Genomic DNA, 19,869 nt, shown 5'->3' with positions numbered 1-19,869 from the left:
TAGTTAAATTGTGGCATATCTTCTGTAAGTAGTTCTGGATTTGATACAGTTGCTGTGCTCCAAGAATTTCAGCTGATTTGGGCTTATTGATTGCGGCTGTATCTTATTTCCGCATTGCAGAAAACCTAAATGGTTCGCTTCATAGGCCAGGATGCCAGCTGTGTAAAGAATGTCTGGTATGAAATGTGGATGGATGATGCAAATGTGAAGCTATTGGTGATGTATTTGCTCCAGGAGCTTGAAGCACTAAATTACCTATGTTATGCTGAAGTTTTTCCCCCAGCCTCCCTCTATCCTTTAATCTTACCCTAATTTCTGGGTGCTGCTTTTAAAGAATGGAATATTCTGTGAGTGTTTTTTTTTCTTTCTTTCTTTTTACACTACTGTAAATTGGGAGTATTCCCCAGAAATTGAGTCAAAATGTTGCAGGTGAAAAAAGGAACAAATAAGATACCTTATCTTTCAAGGGAAACTTTTCTGGTTTCAGGGAGGTATTCTGCATTTCTTGATATACCCTTAATTAAAATGCTGTTTGAAGTTGTGGTGAGGCATACCCAAATAACGAATGTGATTTCTGAGTGGCTCCTGACTGTTTCTGAAGGTCCATTGCTGTTTTGAACACTGGTGTTGTTGTGACTCTCTAATCCTTTAAAATGCGTCAAAGTGTGCATTAGGCTAGAATGTGGTCTTGAGTCTTGTAGATCCATTTATATCCATGGTCTTATAAATTCTTTTTAAAAATTTTCCAGCCTAATTTTTTGTTCTTATATCCAAGATTGTTGTACTGTCATTGTCCTTTAGCATCATGTTCTCGTTCTCTCTGATGCTTACCTCTTAGGACATTTTTAGAGCCTTTATTTATGCTCTGTGTCTCTTTTGCTAGGCTAAGTAAGCCCAGCTGTCTTCCCTGTAAGATGCAGCAGCTAGTCAGTAGCTCTCCAGTGTACCTGTTTTTTTTAGTATGAATTAATCTTTGGCTGCCGGCCACCAAAATTACAAAGTATTTTGAAAAGGGTCCTACTATATTTTTGTGCATGATATTAATATTTATTTTTTTTTTTCTTTAGAAGTGTCTGTCTTGATACCTGGTATAGTTACGAACCTTTGATTGCCATGGCCAGATGTTTTTGCATCTTGTCCTCTGCCTGTACCCATTCAAAGGAACAAAAAGCATAATAATTGTGGTACAAAATAGCATAACATGGTAGGAAACTCTTAGTGAATTCAAGCAACTTCTTTCACTGAGTCTCTTACCCGAGGGAGGAAGGGGGGGGGGAAAAGGGAGAGAGTGCTCTTCAGTCTAGCAAACAGCTGCATGGCATTACAGTGATGCATACCACATATTCCTCAGCTTCCAAATGCTTGTGAACCAAATCTGTTCCAGCACATGGCTGAGATGTGTAATTTCCAGTAGTGAATTTCACAACTTTCACAAGAAAGTGGAGAACAAATGTAATTGCTGGCTTTTATGTATGTTTTCAGAACATAACTTCTTTGAACCTTACCTAGTCATTCATCTCACCTGATGTATTTTGCAAGGACTCCTTAGCTTCTTCTCTCCTAGTTCTGTCTAACAAAACAAGAAATAAAACGTATCTCGTGCGAGTTGATCAGCAGTTACGGTGATCAAGTGAATAATGAAATCTGTAAAGAAATGACGGATATGTGCATATATTGGATTTGAACCCCTGGGCTAGGCATGTGTATACACTGTTTGCACAACTTATATAAAGGCATTCAGATTTGTTTTTGGAATTTCCAAATGTGTATTAGTTCTCCATAGAAATTATGCCTTGAATTAAGTAGCCAATTCATACAGAAGTAAATTTCTGCACACATTTACTTTTTTTGTTTAAAGCTACAGGCTTGTAGAGCCTCCCAGGAGTTTAAGAAGCACTCTTCTTAACAATAGTGATACAAGAACAAGCAGTCCAGATGAAATCTTTATGTGCAGAAATATTGGAGCTATCTTCTTTTCCTGAGTGGTAACATGGATGTGTAGGATTCTTCTGAGATATTAGGCCACGTAGTCCATCACCGTGCTTTAGGTATGAACGTTCTCTGTTATGTTGTCTCCATACCCTGTCTACTTATTGTGAATGGGATGAGAAGGTCATGTTTAGCAAAGCCTTGTGCCACTTCACTTCCTCAAGAAAGGCATGTCCTTTGGCATAGACATGATTCACAGGGGAAGAGTCATACCCTTTAAGATGAGGCAAACTGATTTTTACTCAATGGGGGAAGGAGCACAGATCAAGAGCTGAATTTCAAGTTTCTGAATGCATACTTTGCACCCAACTCTTTCTAATACAGAATTCTTTGATTCTTGGTCATCTCTTGAAGAGGGGGAAGTGAGACAAAACTGTGTGTGAGTCACCACCTGAAACTTTCACACCTGTCAGACTGCATGGATAGTGTTGTAATCTCCTAGATGGTTTTTGATACTGAAGCCATTGCGTGTATATGTGCTGTGAGAAAGTGCAGGACAAATAGCTTAAAAAACAATACAAAACAAGCAAACAAAAAAAACCCAACAGTATCAAAAATGTAAAGTAGGATTTACTCTGGCTTATATTGCATGAGCCAGTGTGTGTGTCAGTCTTAATTCAGTTGCTTAAACATAGCTTCGTGTTTTAATATTTGTCTAACTTGAGTCTCAAGTAATGTTTCAGACCTTATACTCTGGAAATGTTGGCAAGCCAATTCTCTAGTATGTCTGAATGAGTACCAGCAAATGAATTCTAATTCCAGTTGTGTTTATAGCAGTTTGCCAAATGAAATAAACCGGACCAGGAGCAGGATTTCTTTCTTTCAACTAAAAAAGTGTTGATCAGTAAGATCTGGAGAGGAACATATCTGATGGTGTGATATAGCAAATTAGAAGATGCTGCAAATTAGAAGAAGCACCGTAGTCTTGAACAGATTAAAACAAAGCAGGCAGAGACTCAGATGTGACAAAAACTAGGAATGACACAATTGTGAACCAGAAATCGCTTTTTCCTGGAGTAGTCCTTTACTCCTTGCTGGCTATATCTAATTTCCTAAAATACTTTGTGGTCTATGTTTTATTATCACCTTTATTTGAATCCAGTAGCTCTTTGTCAAGCAATCAAAAGCATATCCATTGCTCAAGTGAAATGTGGATCCTCTTGGATAGACTAGGGATATGTGTGGGAAGTGGTGGGCGTGGAAGTGTTCTGGTCAAGACCGGTGCTGCCGCTTTAAGTAAAATTGACAAAAATATCCATGCAACTCAGAAAAGGCTAGAGAAATATATCAAAGCCAAACTTATACCCAAATTAATGACCCAAGCCCCTATGAGAGTAATGCGTAAAATTCTTTGCAGGACTAAGATTTGATTTCTGGTTTTCTAGTGTGCTAGGTTCTGGTGAACTGGCAGCACTTTTAAAAAATCTATATGCTAATTTCACTGCTTACTGGGGTGGAGGGTATTTTGCCTAATGTTTTCAGATCATCAAGAAGGCCAGCTACACTTCTTCTCTGATGTGAGTACGATTCGGGCTGACGGTTCTCAAACAAAATGTTCTGTGGAGCATTTTTAGTCTTGTGTCTTGTTTGCGTAGCTATATATCATGCAGCTCAGAACTTGTTTGTTTATTTAGTGATTCTCATTCTAATTTTGCTTGGGGCTATTCTTAATGAATGGAAAGCAAAATATCAGAATAGAGCGAAGGGTAAAGATCTGATGACAACCTGTGGAGTCGTGTTACGTTCTGTTAATAATAGGCACATAGGACTTAGTCTAGGTTGTTCTAACAAGTAGAAAAAAATATAATATAATGCAGCAATATAACAAAATCCCGATCAGTATAGGATATAAAACACTATTCTTTGATATAATTGAGTAAAAATAAAATTAACCTGGTTCATTTTGCTTTAACACTTTCAGTATCTCTGACACTTACATAGCTAAGATTGGATCTACAGAATTCTAGGGGTAACTGAGAGTAAAAGACCCAGGCAGCTGTAGAGCATATGGTTTGTGTTTTGGCATTACTCTAACTGTCTGCGTTGCAGAAAAGCAGCTTAAATGATTAGTTAGCTGTTGAATTTATGTGTATTTTCATGACATACTGTGTATGCTGACCCATTTTTGGTTTTCTGTTTGCAGAATGTCTTGTTGATTTCTTTTCATGGCTTGCATTTTATATGGTTTTGATTGCTATGTTATAAATAGCTTCAGCTAAATATATTTCTGATGTATCCAGGTGAAAAAACACGCATTTATGTTGTGCTTTCTTGCAGGGGCCGGTGTTTTTTTCCTTTCTTGTGCTGAAGGGGAGCAGATCAGCTTTCTGTTCGACTGTATCGTCCGTGGCATCTCCCCGACGAAAGGCCCTTTTGGTTTGCGTCCAGTCCTACCAGGTTAATATAGGAAGTACAGCGTGACCGAGCAAAGTAGGAACTTGCCATGTCTAGCACTTACTGCTCTGATTGTAAGAACAGCTTGCAGACACTAAGGGTGCAGAAAGTGCAAAGCGTTTTTCATTCTGAAATGTCACAGTACAGATGTATCAGTTGAATGTACCCAGTTTCACCCTGTTGCTCTGGCTCATTCAGATTTCTGTTGATATTGCTATCTTTAGCCTTCTCTTTTTTAAAGGTTCTAAAATATAGCAATTTGAGTTGTGAGGATTCCTAACCTTTAGTTTTAAACTTGCACAGTGCAACTTGGATCCGTGTCAGAATTACTATTTTGATAGTTTAGTGAACTGAAACCTGGAAAACTAACTTCTGGGGTATTTTGAGTTCATCCCGAACACTTAGAAAAGTCTTGCCAACCTTAAGTTTTGTCAGGCCTCTATCAGTTTCAGTTTTGCAGCTTTTTTTTCTGATGTGCAAGGAAAAATTCATTTTCTTATTTCATGGTAAATGCTGCATGTACTGTAACGGTTGGAAAGAAAATTAGAATCACAGTAAGCCCTGTTGCCTTTTGACTTCAGCAGATGAAAAAAATACAGTGTTGAGTTGGAATTACCCTGTCAAACAGGGCAAATGTGTGGAAATAAGATTGCAGAAAAATATCTGTGTATTGGCAATGTGATATAGTGGGAATAGGCTGAAAGAATGGTGAAGGACAAGGCAGGATGTATAGGAAATATTTAAAGTTTCTGTTTAAGTGTTAGACATTTAATAGGTGTTTTACAAGGTTTTATCACTGTTGTAAGATAATCAATTTCAGGAAGGAAGTATGATGGAAAATGTTAGGTCTGGATATGAAACTTGTGAAAATAAACTGCAAAAAGTTAGTTAAGGTAAACAAAGTAGCCACAAGGTTGATTTTCTCTTCTTCCCATTATTGTAACAGCAAGGTACATTAAACAACCAAGTGGCATAGTAGGCAATGAGATCTCGTTCTTTTTATATGATGATGTGTGTTTACATTGAACTAAGAGGAGTGGTTAAAAAACAAACCACAACCACCAAAAAAACAATCAACCCGCTTCACTCCCCCTAAAACAGTGCTAATACTTAAAGCTTTGCCATCTAATGCATATTTTCTGTATTTCTAAAACTTTCCCTAAATCTTTCATTTAACAAAAATGGATATCCAGAAAAGTTATCCTTACAATGACTTTTTCATTTAAATTTATTATTACTATTTTTTTTAATGATGGCACATTATTTGAAAAATGTTTTTTTCTGGATATGTGGAAGTAAATTTGCTTTTGCATCTTAGTTATCAATTCAGTTATCGATTGTACATTGTTATACATAGTTACATACCACATTCCTTTCCCTCCTTCAAGCATTCTGATCTCAGTGAGCACATCCAGTGGATGTGGAAAATCCTGAGGATGAGTTGGTGATTTGTGCAACCTCTTTTTTGGGGTCTGTTTCATTTGTCTTCTTGGCTTGATAGACCTGCCACTGAGATGTAGTCAGCCACTGGATTTCAGTTTGTTTCCTTGGTCAAGACGAGACCAGTGTTCTGTAGGGAACTGCGCTCATGTTCTTGCATACTCCTCTGTGGCCCCTTTCCAAGCTACTTTGGTCCATCTGTTATTTTACGGTATCTCTAACCTTGTCTCTTCCATTTTTTTGTTACCCATGTTATACCTTCTCCTTCGTAGAAACTTTTTATTTTTCATGTTCTCCTCCATTTATTGTCCCATTCAGAAGCTTACACAGACCTGTTCAATGCACGTACACATATACGATACTAGTGATTCATCCATAAAATAACCTCACTTATCAAATATGCTGCTGCACAAAACCTGCTGTATTGCTTGAAAAGGTCATGTCTCTACCAGCTGCATACTGTATCTGGTAAGAGTACTGGAATGCATGCAACCTTTTGAAAGGGATATGGTAAATAAATTAGTCATCTGCACACCTCAGATAACTAGATAAAAATCCACAAACTGAGGATTTTACCAAAAACCATCAATATTATTCATATTTACTGCAGCGTGAAGTGCTGCACACCCTTGACTGTGCTTTATATATGCAATGTTCTGTTTTTCTATAATTTATTTTGCTTAAAAGCTTTCATAGGTAGCAGCTTTTTCCACAGTTTGCCAGCTTCTTGCTTTTGGCTGTACCTCTCCAATTTAAACATGAAATACGCTTGAATAACTATTAGGGATTCCCAAGAAAGGCAAAGACACAAAACCAATCTTATGTAGAAAAAACGTGGTGAAAAAAAAAGTCATATTGACAGTGTTCTTGGGTTCCAATACATGCCTGACAAATATAATTATACAGTCAGCATTTGCTTAGTCTGCCATTTGAAAAGGGTAATGAATGATACCAGTGGCTCCTTATGTACAAACACCTCATTTAACTGTAGTTAAATGGAGCACTAAAGTATATAAAGATAGACATGTACACTGCATGTGCAAAGGAAATTTGATCAAGTACTATATTCACATCTTCATTTTGGGATTGCAATTTTAAAAAATACACCCTATCTCTTTAAAAGCTTGGTATTCTTATATAGATGCATTTGATTATTGTGTGTATGTATGTCATCTGTAAAATATATAGTAAGTGAAAATGTTGTGGAGTGGAACTCATAAACTTGACTGACTCTATAGCAAGTCGCAAAATCTGGTCTGACATTTCATAACTGACCTTGCTTTGAGCAGCAGGTTGGACTGGAGAACTCCTTTGATCCCTCCCAACCTGAATTGCTCTGTAATTTTTTATTTTTTATTTTTTTTTGAAATGCATAGCAAGTGAATGGGAATATTATCATGATAAAAATAATTCTGTTATGTGTACATACAAAATAAAATAGAAAATGAAAAGAATGTTAGCTCTTTTACAGTTTACCACTGTATAGTGCTTATTTTGGAAGCCCACCAATTTAGAAGAAGCATACCAAAATGCAGTTGATTTGTTAAAGGCTGCGTAACAAGGTCTCACGTTTTAAGACATGACATTGAGTGGAAATCCAAAGGTAGTGTATGTATCTGTAGATGGTTTTAGGCAGTGTAATATTTTAATAAAGGATTTAATTGAGTGACAGGAGGTCTTTGGACTGCTTATTTTTCCCCAGCTGCTGGCTGATATAATTGCTGTAATTGGCTACATGCACAGTCCTTTTTTTTTTTTTTTTTTTTTTTCCCCTTGAGAGGATATTTAGTAAACCAGGCCAGAGAATTTTTTGTTCTTGTCTTGACAGAAGTCTAGTTATTGACAAAGTACTGAGTCACTGATGGCATGGTTTGTAATCTATACTGAATTTTCACGCATGTTATCTGAGAACTGTTTGCTTATCAGGTGTGTGTTGAATTCCTTCTTTTCACTAATAAGAGTCATCTTTAATTCCAAAGATGAACACAGCAAAGGGTCAACAATCTACTGGTGATATCCTTCTTTGTTGCATGAGACAGATCTGTACCCTGTAAACCTGGCTAAGGCTAAGGGACAGCCTAGTCTTGCAGGCTGGAGAGACTCCAAGTGTAATGTTGATAGTCTTGATGCTCTCTTTTAATTTTGGAAGCTTTTTCAGGATGCTTTGTGACTGACTGAGAATGCACAGTGCTGCTTGCTGAGGATCTATCTGATGCTCTTTCTTTTTGTTGAAGCTTGATACACCTTTGACCATTGCAAGACAGCTCTGTGGCTGCCTTCTGCAGTTATCTGTACCAAGTGGATCCTCCTCAAACTTTTAGGACATCTTTGCATTCATCCAGACATCTTACAGGGTGTGGAGATGTTAGCATGAAGGTGAGGGGCCAGGCCTGATTTGCAAATATGACTGCAGTTACAAAGGAGGAAAGGACAGATGTTCAGCCTAATTTATCTAACTTTGTTTAGCAAAGTAATTAACCAGTTGCATTTTAAGGATGCATATAATCAAAAATATCTTAAGTAGCTGCTGACTTAACATGATATGATGCATTCTTCCTGGCAGGTGCTTACCAAACAACCTTGGAGCTTTGAATTACAATGACAATTTATTTGTGTATTACCAAAGTATTCAAAATCTCCCACAATGAGCAGCTAATGTGGCTCTAATGAATAACCACCAACATAATATAAAAATAAAATCTCCATCAGAGACATTTTTAGTCCAGCCAAATTTGATGTAATCCTTTCCTCTTTGCCCCAAAGCAGGGTTTAAAAAACTTTTGGTGACTGTCTCAGACAAAAGATTTTTCTTTATAGCAAGGAAACCGTTTCTGGTTGGGAAATGATAAAGCACTTTTGTAACTGAAGAACTTGAGCGAATCTAAATGCCTAGATTCCATGGGAGTAAATAACATTATAGGATACATTTGCCTAGAGTTTGGGAAATGAAGGTACCAAATTGCTCTGAGTTGTTGGAGCTGCTGTAGGATGTTGTGTGGGCAGAAGCTGCCTGAACTTCCTTGGACAGCTGCCTCAGTACCGGTCATGCTGCTGCTGTCCTCCTGAGTTAGTAATATGGCAAATTATTCCACAGTTACTTAGGAGTTTTGAGGTACAACTGTTGAGTGAAAAAAAAAAAATAATTTATTTATTTATTTATTTATTTTTTTTTTTTCTTCTTAACCTAATTTGTAGGTTGATACAGCAGGAGAGCATAGGTTATTCTGGGTGGCTGCCAGTGACTTCAGACCTTAGACTTATGTTGTAATAAAACCTCCTGATGACCGATAGGTGGTCTATAATCAAAAATTCTGGTGTAAGACTGCACTCCTGGGAAATGGTATTTTGTGTGTTTTCTATAGAAGTCCTGCTTATTAGCAGAGAACTTCAAGGTTAAATGTGAAACAAAGACTGCAGTAAAACTGACAAACTACTGCTAATAGTATCTGCCTAAGAGTTTAGGTCTATGTACACATGGTAGGCTTAGAATTGGTTTCTCCAGATGTCTTCTAGTGCTTGCTGAAAAAGGGTTCTTATAATCCTTTTTCCCCAAGGCTGGGCAATGAGAGGTCAGAGCACGTATGAACCCAGTTTTCAGATAGCAGTTTCTATCTCACGAGTGATGTGGCAAGGAGGGTCTTATACATAGGGGATCTGTGTCTGTAGGTGTGTATTAGTTGATTAGGAAGTTGGTTTCAAGAAGCAGTTGAGCATCTGAAATGTGGAGCTTAATGATTCACTGCTAATTCCCTTCTACCTCCCTATCTTGTATTTTATTCAAGGCCATTTTTGCAGGAGCAATTTCTTGACCAGTTTTTTTTTTTTTTTTTTATAAATTCAGTTATAATGCCTTTTCCTTCTGCAAGAGGGATAGCAGTTATTAAAAAGCTTGTAGTTGTGTATGTGCTCTAGTAACATTCTGAAAATCAATATGCATCAAACACTCAAATTTGTGAGGAAAGGGGAAAGATCTTTCCTACTGACGGTTCTTTGTTGTTGCAAGGACTGGTGTCTGTTGCATCCTGGTTTGACTCATTTGCGGGTCTGTTACGCTAACTTTCCATTCCAAGTGCTCATGGAACCTTTTTGAACCTTTTTAGACATGAGAGCATTTAGCTACGTACAGTAGAGTAACTGGAGCCGAGGACATCTGAAAACAGACTCAAGCAGTAGCCTGTGACGCATTTTGCCACCTAGGAGATCCTTGCATAGACCTGTCTGAGTTGCACCATAGGTGCTGGTGGCCAAATCTCGGATCTGCCTTTGGCAGAGATCCATGTGGAAGCACTGGGGGTTTTATTTGAGTAAGCAGTGACTCAAGCAGGTTTGAACTAGTCAGTACTTGATGTGAGTTGTATTGCAGGGGAAATAGGAATGGAGACCTAACAAAATAATAATTAAAAAATACATATAAAACAGTCCTCTATTCTGAAAGGTAGGTTTGGAGGGTGTCAGACACTGATATCAAGTGCTGTTTCAGCTGGGAGAAACAGAGGTCACATACTTTGTTTGTCACAGGCCTTGTTGTCCTGTCCCTGTTAGAACATGTTTGATTTCCAGCATATGCTGTTATAGCAGGACTGTGTGTATGCCTGGCTTGTTCCGCTAATCTCATCTAGATAGCTAAATATGGAAAACCCCTCTGTGTGGAGAAGAAAGTTCAGCACTGTCACTTTTGCTACTGTGATGCAGTCCCATCTATCCAGGACAGGTCAGAAAGTGTGAATGGGGTCACGGAGGAGAAAGAATTTGTGATGTAGGCACTTGTATGCCTACAGCTCATCTGGAAAAGCCACTTCCCTGACTATGAGCTTGCTTTGACTTTTGTGTTGACAACATCAAACCCAAGTCATTAGAAATGGAAAGACCTGGGCTGAAAAGGAAACTGTCCTTTCATCATTTCAACTATTTTTTTTTTTTCTTTTACTAACTCAACCATAGCAATGTGTAGCCATTTTCTTCCTTTTCCCCTTATTAAATGATTCAGTGATTAAATGTTTTTGTGGTGTGCTGTTATTTCAAAGTTGATCAAATATACAAGAGCCACAGCTGTGAGGAAGCTAATCTGCTTTATCTGTCATTAATTCCTTTCCCTGGATAATTGAGGGCTTCTGAAACTTCTGATGATGAGCAAGTTAGCAGACCATATCCTTTGCAACTGCTGAACATGACACAATTGTTAGTGCTGTTTGAAGAAATCTGCAAGATTTCTCTTGGGATGATGGCTATGATTACTTTTGACATCTGGTTTTGTTGCTATGCCTAGTTGCAAACCAAGTGGTTTAGAGGAAACTGGTCTGTTTTTCTGATGAAAGTTTTCCCACATTCTGTGTAACTTCTGGTCTTTCTGTTGGAATGGAAAGAGCCTTCTGCAGTGAAGCAATTTTAGCTGGAATGGCAAATACACTAAAATGAATAGAGAAAATCCCCTGCAGCATATCTTAGTATTGTTTTTTTTATCATTTTATCTTATCTTGTATTGAACAGGAACACGCTCACCACACTGCTTCTCCTCTGACTTCTGAACTCAGTGATGTTCTGAACATCAACCTTTAAAACAATGTCTTTGCAAATAGGTGATCTGTATCAGTTGTAATGTAAGGGTATCAAATATTTTAAGCACTATGACTCTAACTTTATTCACTAGATTTACAAGTTTGTAGGATGACAAATTCTTTCTTTCTTGGTGATAAAATATCTGGTGAGTTTGGTGAAGTCAGGACACATTTTACAGGTCACATACATGTATTAGCTTTTAACTCCTCTAGATCTGTAGATATTTCCTCCAGTGCTGTGCTCTTCAGGGTTCTGTCCTTGGTGGCAACTCTTACAGATATCGGGTATAATTTCCAAAAGTCTTTGACATTTAAAATTATGACTGGTTATGTAGCATTTCTCCAGGCTGTGTTTGAAGGCAGATTGTCCCATATATTTTCCGATCAGCATTTTCCATCTCCTGTAACACAAGAATAGAGTGTCTAACATAAGAATGCTTTTTAAATTTCTATTTATATATTTTTCTGTCATCTTCTTTTTATTTATTTATTGTATGTTCCTTTTAAAGATCCAAGTACAAATCCAGCCTATTCAGAAGAAAGATTGGCTCATGAAGCTTTGCAATTAGAGAAGCGCTTGAGCTTGCTGTCCCATACAAGTCGCCAGGGCAGTGGAGGTGAGAAGTGTCTTTAATTAAATAAAGATAAACAGTGTTCCCTTCCTTTCTGGGCTTTAGGAATGGCCATGTGTATATAATTATAAGATGGTGAGCTTAAAAGAAAAATAATAGAGTGATGGTCAAGATGTTTCATTTGTGCTGCTGTTGCAGTCTGAGTTTTGGATCAAACAGTATTAATACAAGAAAATCTTTTAATATGCTGAATCCTGCTGAAACTCTTCATGTGTAACTTCAAATGAATTGCCTGTGACAAGTTTGGTATCTGATTAAGTACTTGACTAATGCCAGCCTGTGAGAGGAACTGACTTGTGTAGTTCACATAGCAGGCTTACAGCAGATATCTGTAGTAAATCTGAGGAATCCTGCGCTTTAGTTCTGTGTTCCTTTTCTTTTTCTGGTGGTATCTGTGCATGTCCTTTCTGGAGTTATTTATGTATCAGAGAAGAATTGGTGTCTAGCACTAGATTTGTAAAAGGGCCTGTGCCCTGAACTGCAATTTGAATTGCTTAATAACAAAAGTTATATTCTCAAAACATCTGCTTTGCTCTTGACTCTAAATAGTCTACAAGCCTAAAAATGGCTAGTGAAGGACGTCAAGAGCTTAATTATTTGGTTCTACACATGTCTATGGTTACTTTGGTCCTGATTTTTAGTCACTGCTGAATAAAGTGGTTTGTGACTGAATACCACTGACACTTCTTTGAATATATCTACTAGATTGATGTACAACAAATGAAACTGGATAGTGAAGCATGCATGCTGTTTAACCCAGTCACTCTGGTTAGGTAACGTGTGGCCAAACTTCGTGTACATTCTCTGCTTGAGATTTACTTGAATTTTTGCCACCATTTTCCTAATGATATTATAATCCTCAGAGAATGAGAAATCAAAACGAGCTTTTTCATATACTATTATTTGAGTTTTGCACTGGAAAATTAAACATTTGTGTTTGTGGAAAATTATAATAACAAGAACATGGGAGGGCATTTGCCTGAATCTGGACATCTAAGTTCTGCCACTGCCTTGGAGCTCTGTGTTCTAGTTTCGGCAAGTCTGTGGGAGAGCTTACCTTCCAAAGTTTCAAATTACCTAATATATTAGACTAGGGGATGTAATTTCAAGTAAACTAATCTTATTTTTTTTCAATTAAAAAGGTATTTTTTTTTTCAGAAGATTAACTGTTTTATTTAGCAGGTATTTTTCTTCAGGTATCAGGCATACTGCTGAGAACTACGCCAATATTTTTTGTAATTCATGCCTTCTGTCTAGGTGGCAGCATAATGTCATCTTGGGAGTTACATTTGTGTAGGGGTCACAAGCTATTGTCGAGCAGTGGACACTGCGGGAAAAGAAAGGTTAGATTTCATGGAATAAATGTTACTATTTTGTGATAGTACATAACAAGAATTACTCCACTGAGAGTATGAAAATTGTTCTAAACATTTCCCCCTAAACTGAAAATAGAAATAGTTTAGCAGCACCTGCAGCTTATGCTGTGTTTTGTGGTGGACCCCTTACATATCTTCCTCATTTGGTAACTTTTTGCCCAAGATTTAAAATTAAGTAAAATTAATACCAACACAGTGATCCTGGTGTTGGCTTTTGCCGTATTTGTCTTAATAAAATAGGTTTAATTACGAATGAAGAAAATAACTTTGTTGCAGGAGGGTGGTGGTGTTTTGTGTGTTTGAAAATGTCCATAAAAGTGCCCTTTTATGCCGATGTTTATTCTTTTTTTCTTTTATCTTCTGTTGTGGATAGCTGTAGATAGCTGTAATTGTGTCCTTTCAAGTATCAAGAGGAAAAAAAATATTGCAATATATGCATAAATTAATCATGGGACATCTTTTACTATGTAGATTTGTAATCATTGTCATAATGGTAGTATTGGCATTTTTATTTGTGGCTATGATGTATTATTGCCTTTTGGTATGGATATTATGGAGAAGTACGGTGTAGGGAGACATGAGTGGACAGGACAGTCTTAAGTTTGATTTTATTCTTGCTGTCTCTAACATGCACTTTGTCATTCAGGTAAGATTTAAGTAGAGGGGAAAAAAAAGTATGAGTAACCATTTGGTTGATTCAGATAAAATAGAAATATTGGAATTTCTTATGTATAGTGTTGGGTTACAGTGACTAGTTGTTTTTCAGAACACCCTCTGCTGTTCTGAGAATATGGGCCTCTGTGACTATGTCCTGTGCGGTAAGAGGAGTGTCTAAAATAAAGCCAAATAACTGTATAGGAGTAAAATATGTTTGAAAAGGGGGGAACTGGGTGCACCAACTCTAAAAATGTAGCCCTGAATGCAGTGTATTCCACAATGTGCTAGGGTTATGGTAAGCTAACATACTATTGCATTTTATTTTTCCAGTGGGGATAGGAATTATTACAGGAATCCTGGCGTTCTGACAGAACTTTCCCTTACAAAGCAGACAGAATTTTAGGGTCCTTTCTGTGCATACTCGTTCTGCTGTCAGTCTCTCCATTGTATTTTAAACATGGGTTGATCCATTTTCTTCTTTTCTAGGAGATGATAGAAGTCTTTCAAGCTCGTCTTCAGACACCAGCCACTCGGATGTTAGTGTTGGGAGCAGATTGACAATTTGGCCTGAACAGTCTTCAGCCAGCACCTCACAAGAGAGTCATGGACTGGCAGCTGCAAAGGGCATTCATCTTGGGGAAGAAAAGACCCTTCCAGAAGGGGCACGTGGCATCACAAAACCACCTCCGAAGCCCCTCCGATCCAGACAGCTGCAGGAAATAGGTCGTCAGAGTTCTTCTGACAGTGGAATAGCTACTGGTAGTCACTCCTCTTACTCTGGAAGCTTCTCTTCCTATGCTGGGAGCTTGGACATTTGCCACGGTGATGAGTTTGGATCGTTGCTAAGCCTGCCATTGAACTTTCCTTCAGATCAGAATTTATGTACTTGTCCTCACAGTGAGCCTCAGAGAGGTGTGGGATCAGAGTATCAGATTCCCAGCTCTCTCAGACACATTTATGACACACCCAGGAGTTTGTTACAGGCAGCTGCTAAAGATGTGCAACCGAAGAGTGCAGATTCCACACTACCCAAGGACCAGACCCTGCCACCTCATGGTGCTAGTGACCCGAAACTGCTACTACCACGCCTAGAAGCACAGAGGGCGGCTGAGCACAGCCAGGACCGAGGGAGGCCTTCATCCCTACTCCCAGAAAGCACCAAGGACTCAAGTGATGAGACACATGTGGATTTTGTTTCGAGGTGGTCAGATACAAAGCCACAAGGACAGGTGTTAGACTCCAAAAGTAGTGAGTTGGCACCACCTAGTGGAGTCTCAGCTGACCCCTATGACACTTGTAGCCCCCACCTTGGGATGACAAGAGCTCTTTTTTCCGCTTGTCCAATCTGTGGTGGACTAAAGGTAAATACCTAACACTGAGCAGATGCTAACAAGCCTTACTTAATGATAGAGCATGATTAATTTAAAATGGCTTAACTTGCAAGTCATAAATATTATTTCCTTTATAATTGTAATAGATATTTACTTTTGTGTCGTTTATGCTCAAGTTCAGAGGCTTAGTACACAAGTTCCTCAAAATCTGTGCCTGATCAAGAAAACACTGAATAATATAGGCCATCAATCATTGCTTTTAAATTGGCCAGTTTTGTCTTTGAGTGTATGTGAGTGGCTTGTGGTGACAGAGATGGAAGCTTTACAGGCACACCAGAGGGCTGAATTTGTCATATAGTAACAATAATTTAGTATGGAGGTCATTGATCTGTCTTGCTGCTGGCACTTCAAAAGAGGAAAGAAGAGAGGCCAAATAGCCTGTGCTTAAGGATGGCCATGGTGCATATTTTTATTTGTTAATGTTTCTATTTTCTTTATTAACGGAGTTTGTGAGCATATCTTGCACAAGAAAAAGCTAGATTAGTGAAGCTTCTTACTGGGGAAAGAGAAGGTAGCCCAGTTAGTGTGGCACTCCATAACAGATCACCGAATCCATTTATTATAAGTATTATAATAATATATATAAGTATTATAATAATATATATAAGTATTATAAGTATTTATTATAAGCCGGTATTTATAACCGGCCTCTGACAGATATTTTGAGGAGGTATACAAAACCAGACAGTGTTCTTGCAGGGAAAGTTATTTTTGATCACCAGTCACAGAAAAACTTAAAACCTGAAGCATGGAGATTCATATACCTTTCTAAACACGTTTTTATCTCTATCACTATCTGTTACTGTGACTTTGTTCCCAAAAGTTTTCTGAACCCTGTTAAATTCTTGGCTTTTTATGACAGTAAGCTTTATACATTGCATGAAGAAAATATTTCTGTTTTTATCTATTCTGGAGAATACTTTTTTCTTTTTTGATAAACAAAAAGAAGGCAAAGCTGTGTTGGTGAGCTCTTGAAGTGCTGGTAAAGTCAGAGGAGTAAAGTCAGGGAGTGCTCAAATTAGGAATGTGTGAAGTAAGGATTCAGCAAGAGAGACCTCTGTATGAGGAATTAAGTACTGCTGTTGAAGTGTATACTTCTTAATTCAGCATGTGGGATTACGTAAATCACTGCTGTGAGAAGGATTTGAGTGTAGAGTAAGTTAAGAAAGAAATTAGAAGTTTATAAACTTTAGGGGCTGTTTTCTTCTCATGTGGTGTTTCATGTATTTGCATCATTGGCTGTTTGTGCATCTGAAACCTAGAACATCCTTCGTGCCTGAGGTGCTTGTGTGGTTCTGTAACAGCAGTGTGAGAGCACCTTGGACATTTCTTTGTTGTGTACTTGTGGCATTTGGGAGGAAGGGAAATGCTGGTGTAGGAGGCGGAGGTTGTGCCTGTGCTGCTTTTTAGGATCAGTGCTCTTGTGAGGCCATCCAAACCAGCCATCTGCAAGCCCTCCAGCCTAATTTTGAAAGCTTGGCTGGATGCAAGGGCCTGAGACTCAGCCTCCCACTTCTGCTCTTCCTGCAGTGCGGGTGGTGAGGTGCTCCCTGGTGCTCAGGCTCCAACTTGGCTTTGTTGGAGGCAGCAAGGAAAGAACCAGTTGGGCTGGGGTTAGCTTATATGGTCTCAATCTTTATGGGTGCTCTGAATTGTCAGTTTAGAGATGATTTTATCTATGCTTTCCCTGGACATCAGTGGCAGACAGGCAGTTGAAAGTAAGCATTCTGTGACATACAAACCCATTACTTTTATTTGTGTGTGTGTATATATATATATTTATTTAAATGTGTGTATATGTATAAAAATATATATATTATTGTGAAGGGCTGTCAGGTTTCACAGTGACTCTAATAGCCCTAATAATATCAGTTGGCAAGAATCTCAGGAATAGTCACTAAGCAAATTTAGTGACAGAGAAACGCTGGTGCAACACTTCTACTAACTCTTGTTTTAGCATCATATGCACTTTTTTTTTTCCTTACCCAGTTGAAAGTATTTGGGAAAGAATTTATATTAAATTGAATGATTGATGGATTTATTTTTACTTTGGAAAGAAAAAATAACCTTTTGATACATTGTCAAGTTATTTCTAGCAGTATTTAATGGGTACTGTGTTTGGCTTTTCTCATGGCAAATGCATTGAAAGCAGAAATCCATTGCTGTAACTAAAAAATAATTCTTATTTCTCATGCTCTGAACAGAATTTAATTGAGATACAGTTAGGGCCAAAAGGAGTTGACTTATGAATTAATGAAGACATCAGGTTTTCACATTTATTCGAGTTGATGTTCAAAAGGCTTTAGTGTGCCAGTGTTTGGAGTGCCTTTGCAATTTCAGCTTAAGCTGTTAATTAAATTGTGTTGATGGTTTTTTAAATGTCTCCTGTTTCGAGTGAGTGGGTGGCCTGAAGAGAGGAAAGCCTACAGCAGTAATAATGCATGGAAGCATTTATTTTCTGCCCTGTATGAAAACTTTGGCAAATGAAAGCTAGATTTGGGGATGTTGTCTTTGTGTTGGAGTTCAGCATGTGAAGAGCTGGAGACAGGGTGCAGGATGAAGATGTGCACATGGGGAAGGGCTGGCAGCATTTGGGATGGGGACTGACTAGGTTAAGAGCCACCTGCTCCCCTAATGACATGGTTGATGAGGAGCACAGGGAGAACATACTCTGGGAGAGCACCGGGGTTTAAACAAAACAGGGGAAGGAAGCCTTTCTGTTTGACTCTGGGTGAAGAATAGAACCAGCATGAATAAAACCTCTAAATATTGCTTCTTTAATTTCTATATTGTGTTTCACATTAGACACTGGGGATTAATAAGCAAGCATGCAGGGTGATTTGCTTTCTATTTTATGTTATTGTAGTGTGCACAAGATGTTCCTCATTATAAACTTCTCAAGGTGTGCCTTTGCTATGTAATTTTTGCCTAGGTGATTTCAGTGCTATAGATTAATGCAGAGATGAATTCTGTGTGTATTGTAAGAATATTTTAAGTTCAGAATGTTGAATTGTTGTGGGATTTCTAAGTAAGGTGTAGAGATTTATTATTAGACTTAATTTTCAGCTACTTAGCTGATACTAATTTGAGGAATGGCATTATACTGTAAGTTTGTTGCTCTGTAACTTCATTTGATGCTGTAGTTTGAGAAACTGTCAACGTTTTTTTTATAGGGTGTCTTTTTTTACACCACCACTGTTTGTAAATTTCTGAAAAATAAAATTCTTTTCCAACTGGTTTTGTCCTTTTCCATCTGACAAGTATTGCTTTTATTTTTGCTTCGCTTTTTTGTCCCCTGACGTTCATCTTCTTGCGATTTGAATTAATATGGATTGACTCTGGCTTTCTCTTTGTACTGCTTAGTGTTGGACTCAAATCACTGTTGGCAGCTCAAAATGTGTCTATCAGTAGGAATTACTTTTATGTATTTCCGGTTCACCTAAACTCATACCTACGTTAGGAGTTCTTACATCTGTAGAAACACAGGCTCGATTGCAGCTTTGGTAGTTAACTTGCCACCATCCGTTTGTATGTGTCTGTTGTCATCAGTCCTGTACTGGCACTCAGCCACCTATTTTAGTTGATCATTTAAAAATACCAAAGCTTCCTTGGTGACAGTGGTCCCAGATTAGGAGCAGATCCACCAAAGCCCTCTATGGGGGCCCTACATACTATTTGCATGGTTCCTGCTGCCACAGTAACTGTGTGTCTCAGACTTTGAATCGCCCGGCGTATCTGTAGCAAGCTGAAACACAGGGATGCTGTGGCCACCATGCACAAAGGAGTTTAGGGACTCTGTCAGGTAGCAGGCTCACAGCTCTGAGTGGCTGAGAACCTCTCCCTACACAGCACAGGGAGACCTGGTACCTGCCTTGGGGGGCTGTGGGGGCATTGCTTATATGGGGAGTTGCTTTGATTAGCTGATACGAAAGTCATCTCTGTTAGTCTGTGCTGTAGAAACTGCTTTATTTTGCACTGTAACTTTTAAGAGAGGGCATGCGCATGTCTGTGCTGTGATCATCACTTCATGCAAGGTCCCTGCAGAGCTTCTTAAACAAATGCAACCTTCTGTGAGTGCACAGTCTCTGGGTAGGTGTAGGGCTGCTGTGCATATGTCTGTTTCCATCATGCTCTACAGGGAGATAATGTCTAGAGAAGCCCAGGCCTGCTTTGTGGTCTTGCCTGGCCTCACTTACCAAGGTCACAAGAAGCCTGTAACTGGGTTGGGAATATGGCTTCTGTCTTCCAAATCTTGTACACAGCCGCAGACATGGATTTTGCTGGTGCTTCACTGTAGACACTACTTCTGGAAGGGGTGGAAGAGAAGGCCTGTAAGGTGTAAGCTCCTGTGGTGGGACTCGGGATACAGCAGCTGCAGCCTACACTGTCACACTCATGTAACAGCAAATATTTTCCTTTTTTTTTTTTTTTGTTG

General features: G+C 38.5%; 1 protein-coding gene across 3 annotated transcripts in view; it reads left to right on the top strand.

Moving 5' to 3' along the window:
- Window positions 1-19,869, top strand: part of DOK7 (docking protein 7) — a 64,677-nt gene that overhangs the window by 11,400 nt on the left and 33,408 nt on the right. For all 3 annotated transcript variants that reach the window (XM_084286346.1, XM_084286345.1, XM_084286347.1), the window contains exons 5-7: window positions 4,267-4,386; window positions 11,888-11,995; window positions 14,530-15,404. In XM_084286346.1, coding sequence (XP_084142472.1) covers window positions 4,267-4,386; window positions 11,888-11,995; window positions 14,530-15,404 — 1,103 coding nt within the window. The remainder of the gene's footprint in view (window positions 1-4,266; window positions 4,387-11,887; window positions 11,996-14,529; window positions 15,405-19,869) is intronic.

Source organism: Netta rufina (genome assembly GCF_964035555.1).
Source record: "Netta rufina genome assembly, chromosome: 4".
Lineage (NCBI taxonomy): Eukaryota > Metazoa > Chordata > Aves > Anseriformes > Anatidae > Netta > Netta rufina.
Note: the sequence above shows the minus strand (reverse complement) of the source record. Positions and strands in the feature narration are given on the sequence as shown.